At 38.7% G+C, this 15,514-nt stretch overlaps 1 protein-coding gene across 3 annotated transcripts in view; it reads left to right on the top strand.

Moving 5' to 3' along the window:
- The first annotated feature begins 1,037 nt into the window (after nt 1–1,037).
- Nucleotides 1,038–15,514, top strand: part of LOC127455277 (wings apart-like protein homolog) — a 36,414-nt gene continuing 21,937 nt past the window's right edge. Inside the window, exons 1-10 of one of the 3 annotated variants that reach the window (XM_051723018.1) lie at nt 1,038–1,218; nt 2,941–3,398; nt 7,319–7,970; nt 9,544–9,842; nt 9,965–10,095; nt 10,651–10,746; nt 11,624–11,788; nt 11,946–12,082; nt 12,538–12,649; nt 14,058–14,285. In XM_051723018.1, coding sequence (XP_051578978.1) covers nt 2,963–3,398; nt 7,319–7,970; nt 9,544–9,842; nt 9,965–10,095; nt 10,651–10,746; nt 11,624–11,788; nt 11,946–12,082; nt 12,538–12,649; nt 14,058–14,285 — 2,256 coding nt within the window. In that variant the 5' untranslated portion in view covers nt 1,038–1,218; nt 2,941–2,962. Of the gene's footprint in view, nt 1,219–1,796; nt 2,016–2,940; nt 3,399–7,318; nt 7,971–9,543; nt 9,843–9,964; nt 10,096–10,650; nt 10,747–11,623; nt 11,789–11,945; nt 12,083–12,537; nt 12,650–14,057; nt 14,286–15,514 lie in introns of those variants that run through there. The other 2 variants (XM_051723019.1, XM_051723017.1) reach the window with 2 other exon arrangements.

The raw sequence follows: 15,514 nt of genomic DNA, 5'->3' as shown, positions 1-15,514 counted from the left end.
GGAGTCTTATGGGTTACTTTTATGCTGCATATATGTGATCACCATACACTTGCATTGTATGGAGAGCTGAAATATTTTTCTTTAAATATTCCTTTGTTTTCTGCAGAAGAAAGTCATACTCATCTGGGATGGCATGAGGATGAGTAAATGCCGAAATAATTTTTATTTATGGGTGGGTGAACTGTCCCTTTAATCAATGTTGTTGAAAAAAAATGTGATTGCGGTTGCATACAGTCAAATATTATTGGTACATATGATTGGCATCACTGTTATTACAATTTTGCCAACTTAAAATTCATACATGCCTTTAAGGCTAGAGTTTGCATCTGTGTTGTTGGTACCTCTTACTGAACTTGCACCTGTTTTAACACATTTGTTATGGTGGTAATCCAATATTTCTGGTAAAATGTGTTACTCCTGTTACCTCATTTCTAATTAGGTAAACATAATTTCCACCAATACCATAGTTACTACAGTTCTATTAAAATAAAAAGAGTAGTATTAAAAAGCAAGTAATAAAATAAATAAAAATGACAGAAACACCCTGAACTGAAAGCTTCTTACTGTTAGAATGCACTTCCTACAAATTTTACAGTAGACAACTATTAGTAGGCTAGTTTTTGGGGGAGAACTATGGTTACCATGGTAAACTTTTACAGCGTTAGCATTGCATTCTCTTTTAATGTTAATTTATTTCTTAAAAATGATATTATGGCTGTAAATGTATTAATTAAATTGATCATACATAGGTCAGTGAAAAGTCATCGTGAGCTTTTGCTTCACAACAGTGCCATCTCCTGGTGAATCAGGCAATGCACAGAGTGTCTGTGAGAAGTTATATGGTGTGAGAAAGAAAATCAATATTTAAGTCATTTTATTACTCTTAATCTCCACTTTCACTTCCACATTTTTCTTCTTTTGTTTTTGGCTATTTGCATTCTTCGTGCATATTGTCACTTACTTGGCATGGAGGAGAGTGTATAGTAAAAAAAAAAAAAAAATGTTTAACTCTGTTTCTCATCCACACCTACTTCACCTCTAAAGATATGGATTTAACCACTGGAGTCTTATGGATTACTTTTATGCTGCCTTTATGAGCATTTTGGACCTTCAATTCACTTGCATTGTACGGACCTACAGACTGAGATATTCTTCTAAAAATCTTCATTTGTGTTAAGCAGAAAAAAGAAAGTCATACACACCTGGAATGGCATGATGGTGAGTAAATAATGAGAGAATTTTCATTTTTGGGTGAACTATCCCTTTCAGAAATGAAGTCAGTAAAGTGTTGTCTTGAAGGGATTTGCACGTGTTTTCATGAGCTGAGGAAGTTTTTTTTTTTTTTTTTTAAACTGGCCTAGTAGTGCACATTTTCGACCACGATGTATCACATTTTAGATATTTTAATAATTAAAAATAACAAGACAACTTTTTATTTACATGCTTATTAAAGTATAACGTCAACATTTTATTTTATGAAAATACAATGTTTAATAAACCTCTTACACAAGATACTGCAGCAAAAACAAAGAGCCGGAGAGAACAGTTTTATGTTAAGAAAACCTGCTGCGTAAATAAAAATAAATAGATATTACATTTCTAACATTCAAGACCTGTCTGACCTCACCCGGAAGGCCCCGCCCACCGAGAAACATTGTTCACCAATTAGAACGCGCTTTCTTTTTCCTTTTGTTCAATCGGAGATACGTTTGCTGCATGGACAATCAGTTCGCGAACATCTGATTGGCCAACCCGCGTTCTGGTGTGACGCTAGACTTTACGCCGACGTTGGGGCGGAGAAGGAGGGGCGACTCTAATGGCGCATCGCTGTCCGTCAGATACAGCTCCCCACAAATAAACAACAGCAGTCCTTCACGAGCGTGCTAAATTTGTACTTCTGTCGGTCGCACTGCGCCGCAGCCGAGCTTTGCGTATTCGCTCATTGAGCAGATCGTCTGGGCTTGTGTTTAGCGGCTCCGCGGAGTGCAGAGGCCCAGAGGAAAGACGGCGGATCGGTGAGTGTGCAAACAAGAGCGCATCTGACCCTTACGAACACACATGATGCAACCGCGCTCTTTACACCACTTCGAGCCTTGGAATACGTTTATCAGGGGTGTTAGGACTTGTATTAACGCCTGGAGAATAGCGAAATAAACAGTAGAGAAGCTGCCGGTGTTTGGGGTGTCCCATCTGTTGTACTTCAACCTGCGCTCAGAACTCTGCTTATGTGTATTACATTATTGCTATAACTCTGCCCTAATTAAACAGCTCATTGTGTTCGTTTTCTTGGTGTCGTTGCTGCTTCTTACTGTTTTAAACTCCTGTTAATTTAATTACACGTAGTTTAGTAGTGATAAGGCCCTTGTAGATCCGTCTGTTTCTTAAAGGTACACCCAGTTTTTTTTTTCCTCATTAAAAAAAGGTTTTATTCTTAAAGAAATTAATAGTAATTTTTAAACATACGGATAACATCATGACCACTCACATGAGACGAAGACTGTAAAGATGTTTTACTCTACACGGAGAGGGTCCCCTTATGGGGGCAGCCATGTTAGGATCACATGACTAATCAAATACTATTCGCTTAATTTCGGTAAACACCCTGTTTTTGGACACTTTCACTCATAGATTAAATTGTTTATGTGGCAGAGTGCATCTATAAGTGAATAAATATTATTGCCCGAAATGTTTATAATGGTGACAGATGTTCATCTGGGTTTCTCTTATGTGCTTGAAACAGGAAGTTGAGTGGCAGAAATATGTCCCTCACTTTGTTTGTTTGGGTTTATGTTTTAATCCATCTTTAGACTTTAACATGTTATAATAACTTTTTTGCGTAGTTATGTTTCAGATGCATCACAGCTATTGAAAGGTGTTATAAGCATAAATATTTGTTGCTACATGTTTGATAGATGATCTTTGTGACTTCTGTTTTCATAGAAAATATGTAACAAACATCACCATGACGTCCAGATTTAGTAAAACTTACACTCGGAAGGGAGGACAGGCCAGCTCGAAGTTTGATGAGGTGTTTTCCAATAAGAAAGCCACTCTCAGCACCAAATGGGGAGAGACAACCTATAAGGCCCAACTGGGGGTCAAACGGCCCTCGTTCAAACCAGAGGTCCCAGAGCTGACCAAACGACCTCGATTTGATGATGACGATAGCTCAGAGGATCCATTTGGCTTTGACAGCGATGACGAGTCCAAAACTGTAACGTCCAGAGGTACTCCCCAGTCTGAGGTGGACTCAGACGTTGCAGGGACTGGAAATGAGCAGTCCAAGACAGCCCAGACAGAAAAACCCAATGTGGCCATGGCAGTGACCAGTGAAGGCACCTCCACCCTGGGGAGCAACCCAAGCATCGGCAGAGATGTGGTTTGTCCCAACAGCCCAGGTAGGAAATTAAAACTAAACTTAAACAATAGGCATTTTATTTGTCTTTTTGGATGAGTGACCTTATGATGTCTTTAGAGTTTCTTTTAGCTCATGTACAGTCATGATCATGAATGAAATTACATTATTACAATGTTATTATTGCGTTAATGTTCTTCTTAGCCAAAGCACATGGCTGTAGAGTAATTTGGAGTGCTTAGTCTTATTGCAGGTTATGCCTCCTACACACTACACGACTTTCAAAGACGTCGGATTGTGATATCGTTCATATTACACAACTGTCTGTCTTGTCATACAAGTCGTAGGGTTTTCAAATTACACAAGGAATCGGCGACAGGGGTGAACACATTACAAAACATTTCACTATTGACGAATCCCTGATGACTCTGCCTGGACTCCAAATTACGTTTCACAAGAGTACATGCAAGAAGTGATACGAGATATGAAAATATAATCATATGTTATGCATTTCAGAATATGATGTGTATGTTTTTAATCGCCTTTACATAATGTGTAAAGGAATCATATATTTTATTGGTTACAATATGAAAAAGTACCTCCAACTGAAAAATCTACCTATTTGCTTACCTGACTGTCCAAGAGAATTGGCAATTTCTCTCCAACTCTTCTCTTTCTCCACCCGGTTGTGGTACAGTTCAGAGGAAACATCAAATAGGCACTGGTGCTCCTGCCAATGTTCCACTAATTTTTCCTCCATTTCTTGGGTCCAATGAGACTTTCTTGATACCGCAGCCATGCTAGTTGATGTTCTGTTGCAGGTACATCAGGACTCCTCCCACTGAAACTTCCCGTGCCCCATTTCTTGCTCTCTCATTGGCTGTAGGTCAACGCTGCAGTTGTATTCAGTCAAAACACATTTCACATTGCGCGATTTGGAATCGCAGACAGGTCCAGATGTTTAACATGCTAGATATCACGCTGACATCGGTGACGCGTCGGCGCTTCTCTCAGATCGCGTTTTTGATAATTCATACATTGCGTTCGTCGCTCACGGGAGCGAGCTCTGATTTGCCTATGATTTCGGGCTTTTGTCGGTGATCTCCACAAAACTGTCGTGTAGTGTAAACTTGGCATTAATGAATATGACCTCCTAGCCACTGATTCACTTCGTTCAGGGCCATATTATGATGACTGAGTCATTTTGATGACCTCACAGCATTGTGCTATGTGAGGTGATTCATGATGTCTCTCTGCAGCAGGATTGAGTGCCCGTGACTGTTTTATACTGTGCTGAGAATAGCAGTAGCTTTGCTAATGTCTTCTCTCTGTAGACGAGCTGCTCGTGTAAGCACACTGGCATGGACTCTGGGGCTCAGCAAGATATTTTCAGCCCTGTGCAGTTTCACACTTTCCCTCTGCTCTTCAGCAAGGCTAATTATGACCATTAGAGGAACACAGAAACAAGGGCTTAGACTGTTATAACACCCTAAAGATCATAAAAGTTCTAATATAAATAAAATTGATCATGGAACAATTTATAATGAGGTTTAACAGTTCAGTGGCACCACAGTTATTCCATTTTAGTTATTCCATTTTTCCAAGTTACTCAGTTTTTGTTGTATTCTTTTTTTTTTTTTTGTAACACTTTCACTTGTTATCCACTTAACTAGGGGTGAGCATTTTAGTCATTTTGTCTAAAGTACTCTATAGATAAACCAAGGTTAGCCAAGGTATCTGCACTTTAAAAAAAATCGTAGTCTATGTACATATGTGTCAGACGAACATCTTTGCCCATTGTGTCGCATGTATGCAGGCATTGTTTTTACGGTATATTGCCCCGTAAGCATTGCGTTTTGAAGACGACAAGTCAAGTTAAAAAAGGATTTTTTTTTAAACATGTCTCATCGCTAAACTCCATTCACTTTCTCTCTAGCTGTTTGAAAGGGAGAATGTGTCATTTGTGAAACAGCCTTTAAATGAAAACTTAGCCCCTTTTTGGAATAGTTATTTTGACTTAGGATTTCAGTTGGTGTGAAATGTTTTGAAGGTGAAAGAAACAGGGATCCCACAGTTATGGAAAAAACCTGAAAATTAGTGGTCAACCGATATATCTCAGAGGCCAAAAAAAATGTGCCCAAATTTGATATTTTTAAAGGGGTCATGAAATGCTATTTTTCTATCTTCCCTGAGGTCCACTGATAATGTTAGTAACATTTTTGCACCAAAACAGTCATAATTTAGTAATATAAGATCATTTTCCTCCCTGTCTGTTGCCCTCTGACTAAAACGCTTTGTTTTGGCCTCAGTGTCTCCTTTAAACTTAAAATTAAATGGCCACTGTTATAAACACAAATACAGCCATATTTGAAACTCAGTCGGAAGAGAATGAACAAGCTCCACAACGTTATAAAATAAAATTTCAGGGTTAACACATCCAACACATTGCATTCAAATATATTAAACAGTTCACCTTCTGTAAGCACAGCAGCACCATAAACTATCAAACAGTCATGACATAAGAAATATTCATGTATGAAACTGTTTACTCGCAGTACTTTTGTGATCAGGTCCGATGACGCACACATCACCAGAAACACATCAAAACGGTGAAAGACATCCATCTACTGCATGTTTACCTACACCGACAATTAAAAATAGCACAGATGTGTGAAAGAACGCGTCCGGGACTAGTTAGGGCTCAAAACAGCAAGAGGCAGCAGCTGAATGACAAAAAATGCCATCCCCTCTTCAGAGTTGTTACTTGACACCACATCTTTTAAAAGTGGTGCGAAATATATGACAACGGTCAAGACGTCTTTCTAGTTCATGTTTATATGCAAATGTAATTCAAAATAGTCCAGATGGGGTACTCTGTGGCATTCAGAATTAGTTGGCCACACTAGGCCTGTCTGTGTCTCCCGAACTGAGTGCCAGTGTGCGGGGCCAAGGGTGTGGTGACGCATGTTGTGGGATGTGTAAATACAAATGAGTAATGTCTCGTGACATCACGAGCACACAGATTTCAAAATGAGATGTTTCAGCAGGGTGTTAACTATAAATGCTCTTTTTAGACTGGGGAGACAGTTTTGAGTTCTGAAATTTACAGTATGTATTTGTAGTACTTTACCTCTTATACGTCTAAATATCAAGGAAAATTTGATTCTCCAGTTCATGACCCCTTTAAATTATCTGCATTGGTTACATTTTCCCATTTGGCCAATTAGTTTCTTTAGCTGCGACAACGCAGAGAATCGCCTACTTGCCCGTGAAGGAGCTGTCTGAGACATGTTAATAAACAATCACAGTTCGTTTTGTTGTTAAGTGCCATCGTGTTACCACAATAATAGAATGGTGTGCAACAGAGTCTCACATAAATGTTCCCGCATATCAGAGCCGGGGCCAGAAGCAGACTGGGCAGCTATTTTCTATATAAACAAGTGGCATAAAAGTACATCATCTATCTACATAAATGGGCAAAGACAGAAATCTTCAAAACAGTTGGTTAAGATTACAATCAAAGAACATATTTCAAATCAGCAGTAAAATCTGACAATAGTATCATACATTGTGCCTCTTTAGCTCAGGTAACGCTAAAATAGCTATTTTTCAGGCTGGTTCAGCTAATACGCATGCACATTCTCGAGTTGATTGACAGGCGATCTCTATCTAAATGCTTATTGGCTCTTTTACCTGTAAGGCCGGACTTCCTTTTCTACAACCATTGGGTGTTCCAATTTCTCCCATTCATTTTAATGCAAGTTGTCCGTCTCTGCTAAATAGTCTCTGTCCTTATCCAATAATCAAGAACAACTTTAAAAGTCATGGAAATGCATCTGACAAAAAGAGTTGGAAGCTTGGAAAAAAGATACTACTGTTTTCATGATCGTTCATTACTGTCATTGTCTGATATACTGTCAACCTACACACAACTTTATGTAATTTCTTATTTTCTCATTTCAGCTAAAACAATTCCAGCTTCATTACAAATCTCTAGTACTGGAGGAACTTGGAACAACTCCTGTCTCACAGTGAGCAACCCACTCTCCCAGCCCTTAAGTTTAAAGATCCACAGCAGAGACTTCCCTGATGACTGGGACTCTCTCGGGGCAGACTCTACTCCAGGGGATGAGGAGCACAGCTCTACCCAGGCTTGGAACTACTCTGATGGGCTCAAGAGCTCAGAGCAGTGCCCTGCTGAACCTGAACCTGTGGTGGAACCTGTTGACTTTGAGCAGCTTCCGCTTCTTAAACCAGCCATTGATAGAGTGTACCGACGACCCAACCGGAATAAAGCGGCAGATAGTTCTGCAGCCGGTGATGTGCCAAGCCCTGCAGTGGGTTCTACACCACCTGTAGGATCTACACCAGCCCCTGCCTCTGTAAAGAGCACCAGCACAGGGGTTGCTGGGAGTTCGGAGGTCAAGCCCGCAGGTCGGGGCAGGGTGAGGGACTACACCGTTCTTCACCCGTCCTGTGTGTCTGTGTGTAATGTGACCATCCAGGATTCGATTGAAAGGAGTGTGGATGAGTTTGTGAGCCCAGCACCTGCCGACTTGGGAGATGCAGGAATTTTCCGGAGGAAAACAGACACACAACCTGTGAAGCCTACCAGGTACACAACAGTACATACATACTGAAAAACATTTACATACCAGCCATACTTCTTTGTAAAGACACTTTCATCTGCCTGTTGTATAGGGGTGCCTCACTTACCGGTAACCTTATATATATTAGCTGACAAAGAAATTTTGTATTATTGTTTACTATATTAATATCCAATATGATACAGATACCGTCTCAGATTACACGAGCATTCTCACAATAGACGTGGGGCATGTGAGATTGAAGGGAAAAAAGTGCATATTTTAAATTAAGAAAGTTCATGCTGCAGAGTTAACTCCCTGCTACAATACATAGGATAAGCGGGTAAATGGATGGATGCTGCCGAATTTGGCTTTCGGTGTCATTATTTATAACTGTTTGCATCCATTTTAATTGTCGTTGCTTTCTTCTCCAATTACTATATATTATGTTTATATTGCTCTATATAGTGAATGCCAGATAGTGCACTGTATAGGGAATAGGGAGCGATTTCAGACTGTTTTGAAGGGAATTAACTGGTTAAAAGCTAAATGCCACATATTGCACTATATAGGGAATATGGAGCCATTTCAGACTGTTTTGAAGGGAATTAACCAGTTAAAAGCTAAATGCTGGTTGATTAAAGTTACCTCTGATTGGTCAATGACACGTGGCAGCTGCGAAAAGATAAAGCATTCTCGTGAACGTGCTTGACAAGCAGAGCAGAGAAAAACAGGTAACTTGCATCTTGTAACTTTAATATATCATCTAAAACAGCATTTATAGGATACTAATAGATAGTTTTTAACAGCTTGATAAAAACATGGGTCTTCATTTGAAATTATTGGTGCAATAAATGTTACATGATATGCAAATCTGTAATGCTTATACCACGGTTTACATACGTCTGTGTGTGTGTGTGTGCATGAAGTCTTTGTTGCATTATGTTATCCTTTATTCATATCAGATCTATAATGCATGTAACATTAGTATTATTTTTCTTTTTATATATGCAGCCACTAGGCTTGGGAGCGATGTCTTTTTCTTTTTCACGCATCGATTCTGCAGTGTGTTTTACGAAAGATGCCAGTATCCATGTATATTGCTGCTCACTGTATTTCTCTGCTATGGTCTGCTGTCGTTAAAATAACCACGTCTGCAACTCTGCGCACAGTGCGCAAAAGGGCTTAAATGAAGCGTGTTCTGTAAAAGAGAAAAGTATTGAGGATACAGCACTGAAAGATCCCCAAACCCACTTGCGCCTAAACTTGGCATATGCAGTATTGTATTTTGGTCTTAAATAAGACCTATCTAAGATTTTATGCAAATGATTGGAAAAAGTTCAGACCAGTCTTAAATGAAAATAAGACTCCTCTAAAACAGATTTATGTAACTGGCCCCAGATCACTCTGATGGGGTTTATTTTTTATAATAACCAGCTGACAGTACCTTATGCCTTATTTATCAGCAATAAAATAAAAATAATTAATGGCTAAAATAATTATTAATTATGAGTATAAGTTGTATCAGCTGGATTTGTACATTTGTTGCGTCAGTTATTGAATAGAAAACCCTGACATATTTCTGTCTGCTATTCTGCTCAGGTTCAGGCCCACCCAGAGTAAAAGTAAGAAGGAGACGAAACTGGAGTTTTTTGGCTTTGAGGAGAATGAGGCTCAGGGCGCAGATGGAGAGGCCACAGTGTCTGGCAGCACCAGCTACAAGATCAAATACTTTGGTTTTGACGAGCTGAGTGAGAGCGACAGTGATGAAGAGGAAGACTCCGTAGCAAAACAGTGGAAAGAGAAGAAAGCAGCTATGGCAGCCCTTTCGGCCAGCCCGAACAGTCCCCAGATCAGCGATTCTCCGGAGAGTCAACAGAGTGAAAGCAGCGCAAATACAGGTACTCACACACACAGGAATAAACATGATCAAGGTGTTTTCGGTTATATTCCTTCCTCTGAAATTTATGTCCAATTAATTTTCTCCCTGTGAAATAGATGACTTGTGTTTTTCTGTTGTCAGATTCTCAGGAGTCATTAGATGAGATGGGCTCCATAGGGTCACTGAGAGAGCGGCACGGAAAGCAGACCGACAAGTCAAAGGAGATCGGTCGCAAGATCTTCAGTGGGCCAAAAAAAGTAAGCCTAAAAAAAGTAAGGCAAAAAAAGAGGCTTTTGACTTTCTACCTTTTAAGAATTTATGTTTGTTATGGTTTTATTCTCTGTTCTCTGTCCTTTAATACTCAGAGGTTTAATACGCAGTTCAACGGAACAAACGGTTATGATTTTTATAATGGTGGAGTGTGTAATTTCGGCACCACTAGTGTCAACAAATGTAATTGCAAAATTAATGACTAAAATAATAAAATGTTTCCCGAAACTCACCCTCATCTTCTATTGGTCAGCAAACAGGTAGCCCTGCCCCAAATTCACAAAATTGGGTGAGCAATGTAGTTTTGCTGTGTCGGGCTGATCAGAAAACTCATACAAACAGAACAGTGTTTGATCGGGCCACAGTGTTAACACTTTGGGGGAGTCAACCCACTAATAGCTTGTTTCTAGATAACTCTGCACGTTATAACAAAATGACACACTTTACCTTTAAAGATATCTGTGCATCAGTATATTAATACAAATACTTTTGTTATGCAAAAGGACCTAAAATAAATAAATCTACATAAACTTGTGTTTTGTGTTTGTGTGATGCAGTCTCCTGCTAAAGCGGTGTATAACGCTCGTCACTGGAATCAACCCGAGCCAGAGGAAGTGCCTTCATCTGCTTCCTCCCATACTGTGACTGTACCTGTACGTAAAGCACCTTAACCTTTTCATGACCATTGAAATGAATGCCTTTCCATTTATTCATTTAGCAGACGCTTATATCCGAAGTGACTTACAAATAAGGAATACAGCAAAAGCGATTTGTCATGAGGAGGCAATAATATGAGAAGTGCTGCAATACAAAGTTTTAAATTGCTCAGAGAAGCACAAGTAGGGAGGGAGGTGAGAGACAGTGGTGAAAGAATGGAGTTAAAAGGCTTTTAGGGGTCCAAGCACCAAAGGTACTATTGTATTTGTACTGATTTTGTTCTTCATCTTTTTCTGCCCTAAAAGCGCATGGGCAGCAAAACCTTAAGTCCTAGAGACTTCGCAACCATAAGGGCTAGAATCAAAATCAAAAGTTTTTTCCTCTTATTTCTTGGGTCAAGACAAACAAAACGTATATCTCCAGTCCACAGGATACATTCCGTCCGATTTGATTATTTTGGTCATGTTCTGGCCATACGTGCTTGGACCCAGATGATTGCTGCTTGCGGCTATATTTTATTTGATTTTTTTTATTAAGAAAGAAGAAATTAATATAATTGGGCCAGTGCATTTTGATGAAGAGAGGTGTTACATGCGCTCTCTTGGGCTTGTTGAAAGCAAAACGCACCATCGCGTTCTGGATTAATTGCAAAGATTTGACTGTACGTTCAGGCAGTCCTGCCAGAAAAACATTGCAGTAGTCCAGTCTAGATATGACAAGAGCATGAACAAGAACTTGTGTAGCATGCTCAGTTAGGAAAGATCTGATCTTCCTAATGTTGTACAGTGCAGAGTATGATCAGGTTGTCTTACCCTCTTAATACCATTCTCTCTGCTCATTAAGTGTTTTTTTTGTTTTTTCCCTTTCTCACAGAAGGCCAGTGTGTCAGATGGCAGCAAAGACACAAATTCCCATAAAGACGATGGAGTGTTTAAAGCTCCGCCCCCTCCTCCTAAAGTCATCAAGTCTGTCACTATTCCCACTGAGCCCTACCAGGACATTGTCACTGCACTCAAATGCAGGAAGGAGCACAAGGAGGTGAGCAATGCAGTCTTGGAAATATTGTATATAAATGTAATGCAAATTAATTTTTCTCCTGTCTACTTTTCTGACACATTTACAGTAGTTCAGCTGTGCAGAAACGAGGACGTGCTCAGATTTTTCATGTAATGTGTTTCTCTCTCTGTGAATGAAGTTGTACACAGTGGTCCAGCATGTGAAGCACTTTAATGATGTGGTGGAGTTTGGGGAGAATCAGGAGTTCACTGATGATTTTGAGTATCTGGAGACAGGCTTGAAGAGCACACAACCCCTCAACACACGCTGCCTTAGGTGAGGCTCACAAACACATACTTATTCTATGTATTTATGCTTTAAGGTTAGTAATATGATGTTCTTTTTGGTGTCCTTGCATGGACATCATGAAAAAGTTATTGGGGTAAACAGATTTTCATGATATGAGTTTAAAGATTGGATATAACTTTTATTATTAAGGTTGGTAAGCAGCTTTTCCATCTCAAGTCTTGTGGCTATACTTTTGAAACATTGCATTTCCACAGATTGCCCCTTAGATTTTCTAATTACTGTAAACACAATTTTTGTTTTAACAAACTGAGGGATGAGTTGAAAATCTATGGTAATTGATAGAACATGTTTTTGAACCCAGAGCATTCCTTTAACACTTCAGCACATGCTCTCTACAAATATAAATACGGCCATGCATCATGCATAAATACATAAATACACCCATTAATTGTTGATGTTTCTTTTTTCTTCGGTGTCTGCAGTATAATCGGTCTGGCTACACGATGTGCCATGCCCAGTTTTCGCATGCACCTGAGAGCCAGAGGGAAGGTGGCCCAGGTCTTTAAGATGCTAAGTGATGCCCAACAACATCCGGTGAGTCTCCTGAAATATCAGGCTTGTCTACTACAAAGCTAACAATCCATTAAGCTAACAGTGATCAGTTTTTCATTCACTAAAATACCAACTATCCTTTATTCACTAATAAACCTTCTGTCCAAGTTACTTAGAATCATTCCAGACAAGCTCAATACTGTAACTGTGTTCATAATGTTAATGCTCTTTAAAAAAGCAGTTTGTTTACTTCATTAGGATAGATTAATTAGAGAAGTAATCATCAGTGCTCTCAGATGAGCAAGAAACGCAAACAGAAGCTAAGCCGTTGCTCTGTAAATCTCGTTAGTTCTGTTTACACAGATGGTCATGAAAATGTTTGCTTTGACTCATTTTGCCTGACTTTAATTTATTTTTGTATCGAAGGATGCACAGCGGGAAAAAAAAACAAACAAGCTAAATCCACTTAATGAGTCAAGGCAGATGTTTCGAATAAAGCAATAAGCCACAAGAGAGGCCATGCATTACTGTGATTTTACCATGGTTAAGGGGCACGATGTAAAGAGTTTTTAGAAAATGGCAGCAATAGCGATGAGATAAAAGCATCATTGTTCAATGATTTTGCAATGAGTTGCAAGTTAGAATACATTATTGTAGCTAAAATGGTTAGCTACTGACTGTGGTACAATGGCTTTGGAGGACTTGAGTATTCATTATATATTATATATTCATAATATATATGGTGAGAATAACTTAAAATAAACAAAAAAGCAGCTCAGGAGTCCGCAGTTTAAAGCAAGAAAATGAAAATATTGCTCGGACGAACAAGGGTGCTTCCATGTTCTTCTGACATAAAATGATGGATGAGAAAGAATTTACCAAAATGAGGAAGAGATGTTACATTGTAGCAAATGTAACCTATGTGGGGACAAGTTCTTTCAATTAGTCAAACTCCCACTTAGACTTTGGGAAATATTTAATGTTACTTGAATTGGTGCTGTTTTAGTGCATTTCTATCTTTATACTGTGGAAGGTTTTGTTTGGAAAAGTTACATATTGTTTTGTTTTCTTTCTTTAGAAGGAAATAAATGCATTTTGACTGGAAAAAAATTATATTTAAAGTCAAAATACAGCACTTTGAAAATCTGCGATTAATCACGATTAACTACGAAAAATAATGTGATTAATCTCGATTAAAAATTTAAATCGACTGTCAACACTAATAAATATATATTGTAACATTGTTGCAGTGGTCATCTTGTTGCTATTGCAATTGTTTTTTAGTTGTTGTGATAGACTGTTTTTCTTAGCGGAGGCATTAAGCTAATCTACAATTTGCATAAAATAATTCCATAGTTGGAACTGCTCGTCTAAACCTACAGTTTAGTATTAAAATGTACTATGTTTGCATTCTTTGCCTTCTTTCTTTCTGCTCCTCTTGGTTCGGTAGAACTTAGCACTGTGCACAGCGTCCCTTATGTACATTCTTAGCCGAGACCGGCTGAACATGGATCTGGACCGGTCCTGTCTGGAGCTGATGATCAGGCTGCTGGAACTAGAGCAGGACGACTCTGTAGCAGACCAGCTTACAGCGAAAGAGATAAGCAGAGTTAAAGAGAAAATCCGTAAACTCTGTGAAACAGTCCACAACAAACATTTGGACCTGGAGAACATCAACGTAAGTGACAGCCAGCATTCTTTTTGACCTGAGAACACTTAATAAATTTCAGATCCAACACAGGAAGAGCTTTAAATTACTAAAATGTATTGTGATATCAAAAAATACTTTTGAAGGCTGAGCGCTCGACTGTGTGCGAGACGATCCGACACGCAAAAAAATAAGTATGCCTGAGCCTTTATTTTCCACTTTTTTGTTTGACTGTGTGTTCATTGGCGTTTCCCCTTTATAGTGTTCATTTGTATTTATGAATCAAATGCATTTTATGACTCTGTTTAGTATATGTGTACATGGTTTCCAAGCTGTTTTGTGTTCAAACAACACTCTGAGAAAGTTAGAAATGCATGTGACCACATCGCATTTGTGGTGTAAACAGCGTCCAGGGGGGTATTCCAGAAAGCAGGTTAAGCGACTTACCTGGGTAAGTTTACTCGGAGTAGGTTATGTTCCAGAGTTAGTTTATTTCAGGTAGATGTCAGTAAGTTTCAGAGGTTGTCAACGCATGCGTGCCGTTTTGATAGCAACACAGTGGGTGTGGAAACTCAAATTACGCACATTATACTTTTAAAGCATTATTATGATAAAATGCAATCTTTACCTCACAAATCTTCTTCTCCCCAGCATTTCCAGTCTCACACCGCAGATTTGCATTCAAAAGTGAACAAATTGTGTACATTGGGCTTTTTCTTTTAATGAAGTTTTTTATACTGTATTTTTTATGTAGAACACATTGGAAAGGCCTCCACAATCTTCACTGTAAAGAAAGGGCTTTATGTATTTATATTTAGCCTTTCTAATAAATAATTTTATTTTATGATATTAATTTAATGACCATATCTATAAATATCAAAGAATACATTTATTATAGCACCCATATTCTTTTTACAGTTCCTTCAGTCAATGAATATTCTTGTTATTTATAACATTGCATTCCATAGTATCAATATGCAGGTAATGTCTGCCAATTCAAAGCTTAAGCAATTAATCATTCATTCTTCTTCCTCACTAACTAGATAATATGTGATCATTTCACAGACCACAGTTATAGCATAGAGGTTAGAGATTTGATTCCTTACCACATTAATTCATGTGCTGTACATATAAATGCACACATTTCCAGACTTGTTCATTGTACTCCCTTTACTCTCTGAAAATATAAATGAGACTTGCTGTCATTTAGAGTAACCTACAGTGGCCTTCTTTAGCTGGTGGTCAAGTGATTCAGTGAA

This window comes from Myxocyprinus asiaticus, chromosome 17, assembly GCF_019703515.2.
Source record: "Myxocyprinus asiaticus isolate MX2 ecotype Aquarium Trade chromosome 17, UBuf_Myxa_2, whole genome shotgun sequence".
Lineage (NCBI taxonomy): Eukaryota > Metazoa > Chordata > Actinopteri > Cypriniformes > Catostomidae > Myxocyprinus > Myxocyprinus asiaticus.
The sequence above is the reverse complement of the archived record's forward strand: the minus strand, read 5'-3'. Positions and strand labels throughout refer to the sequence as shown.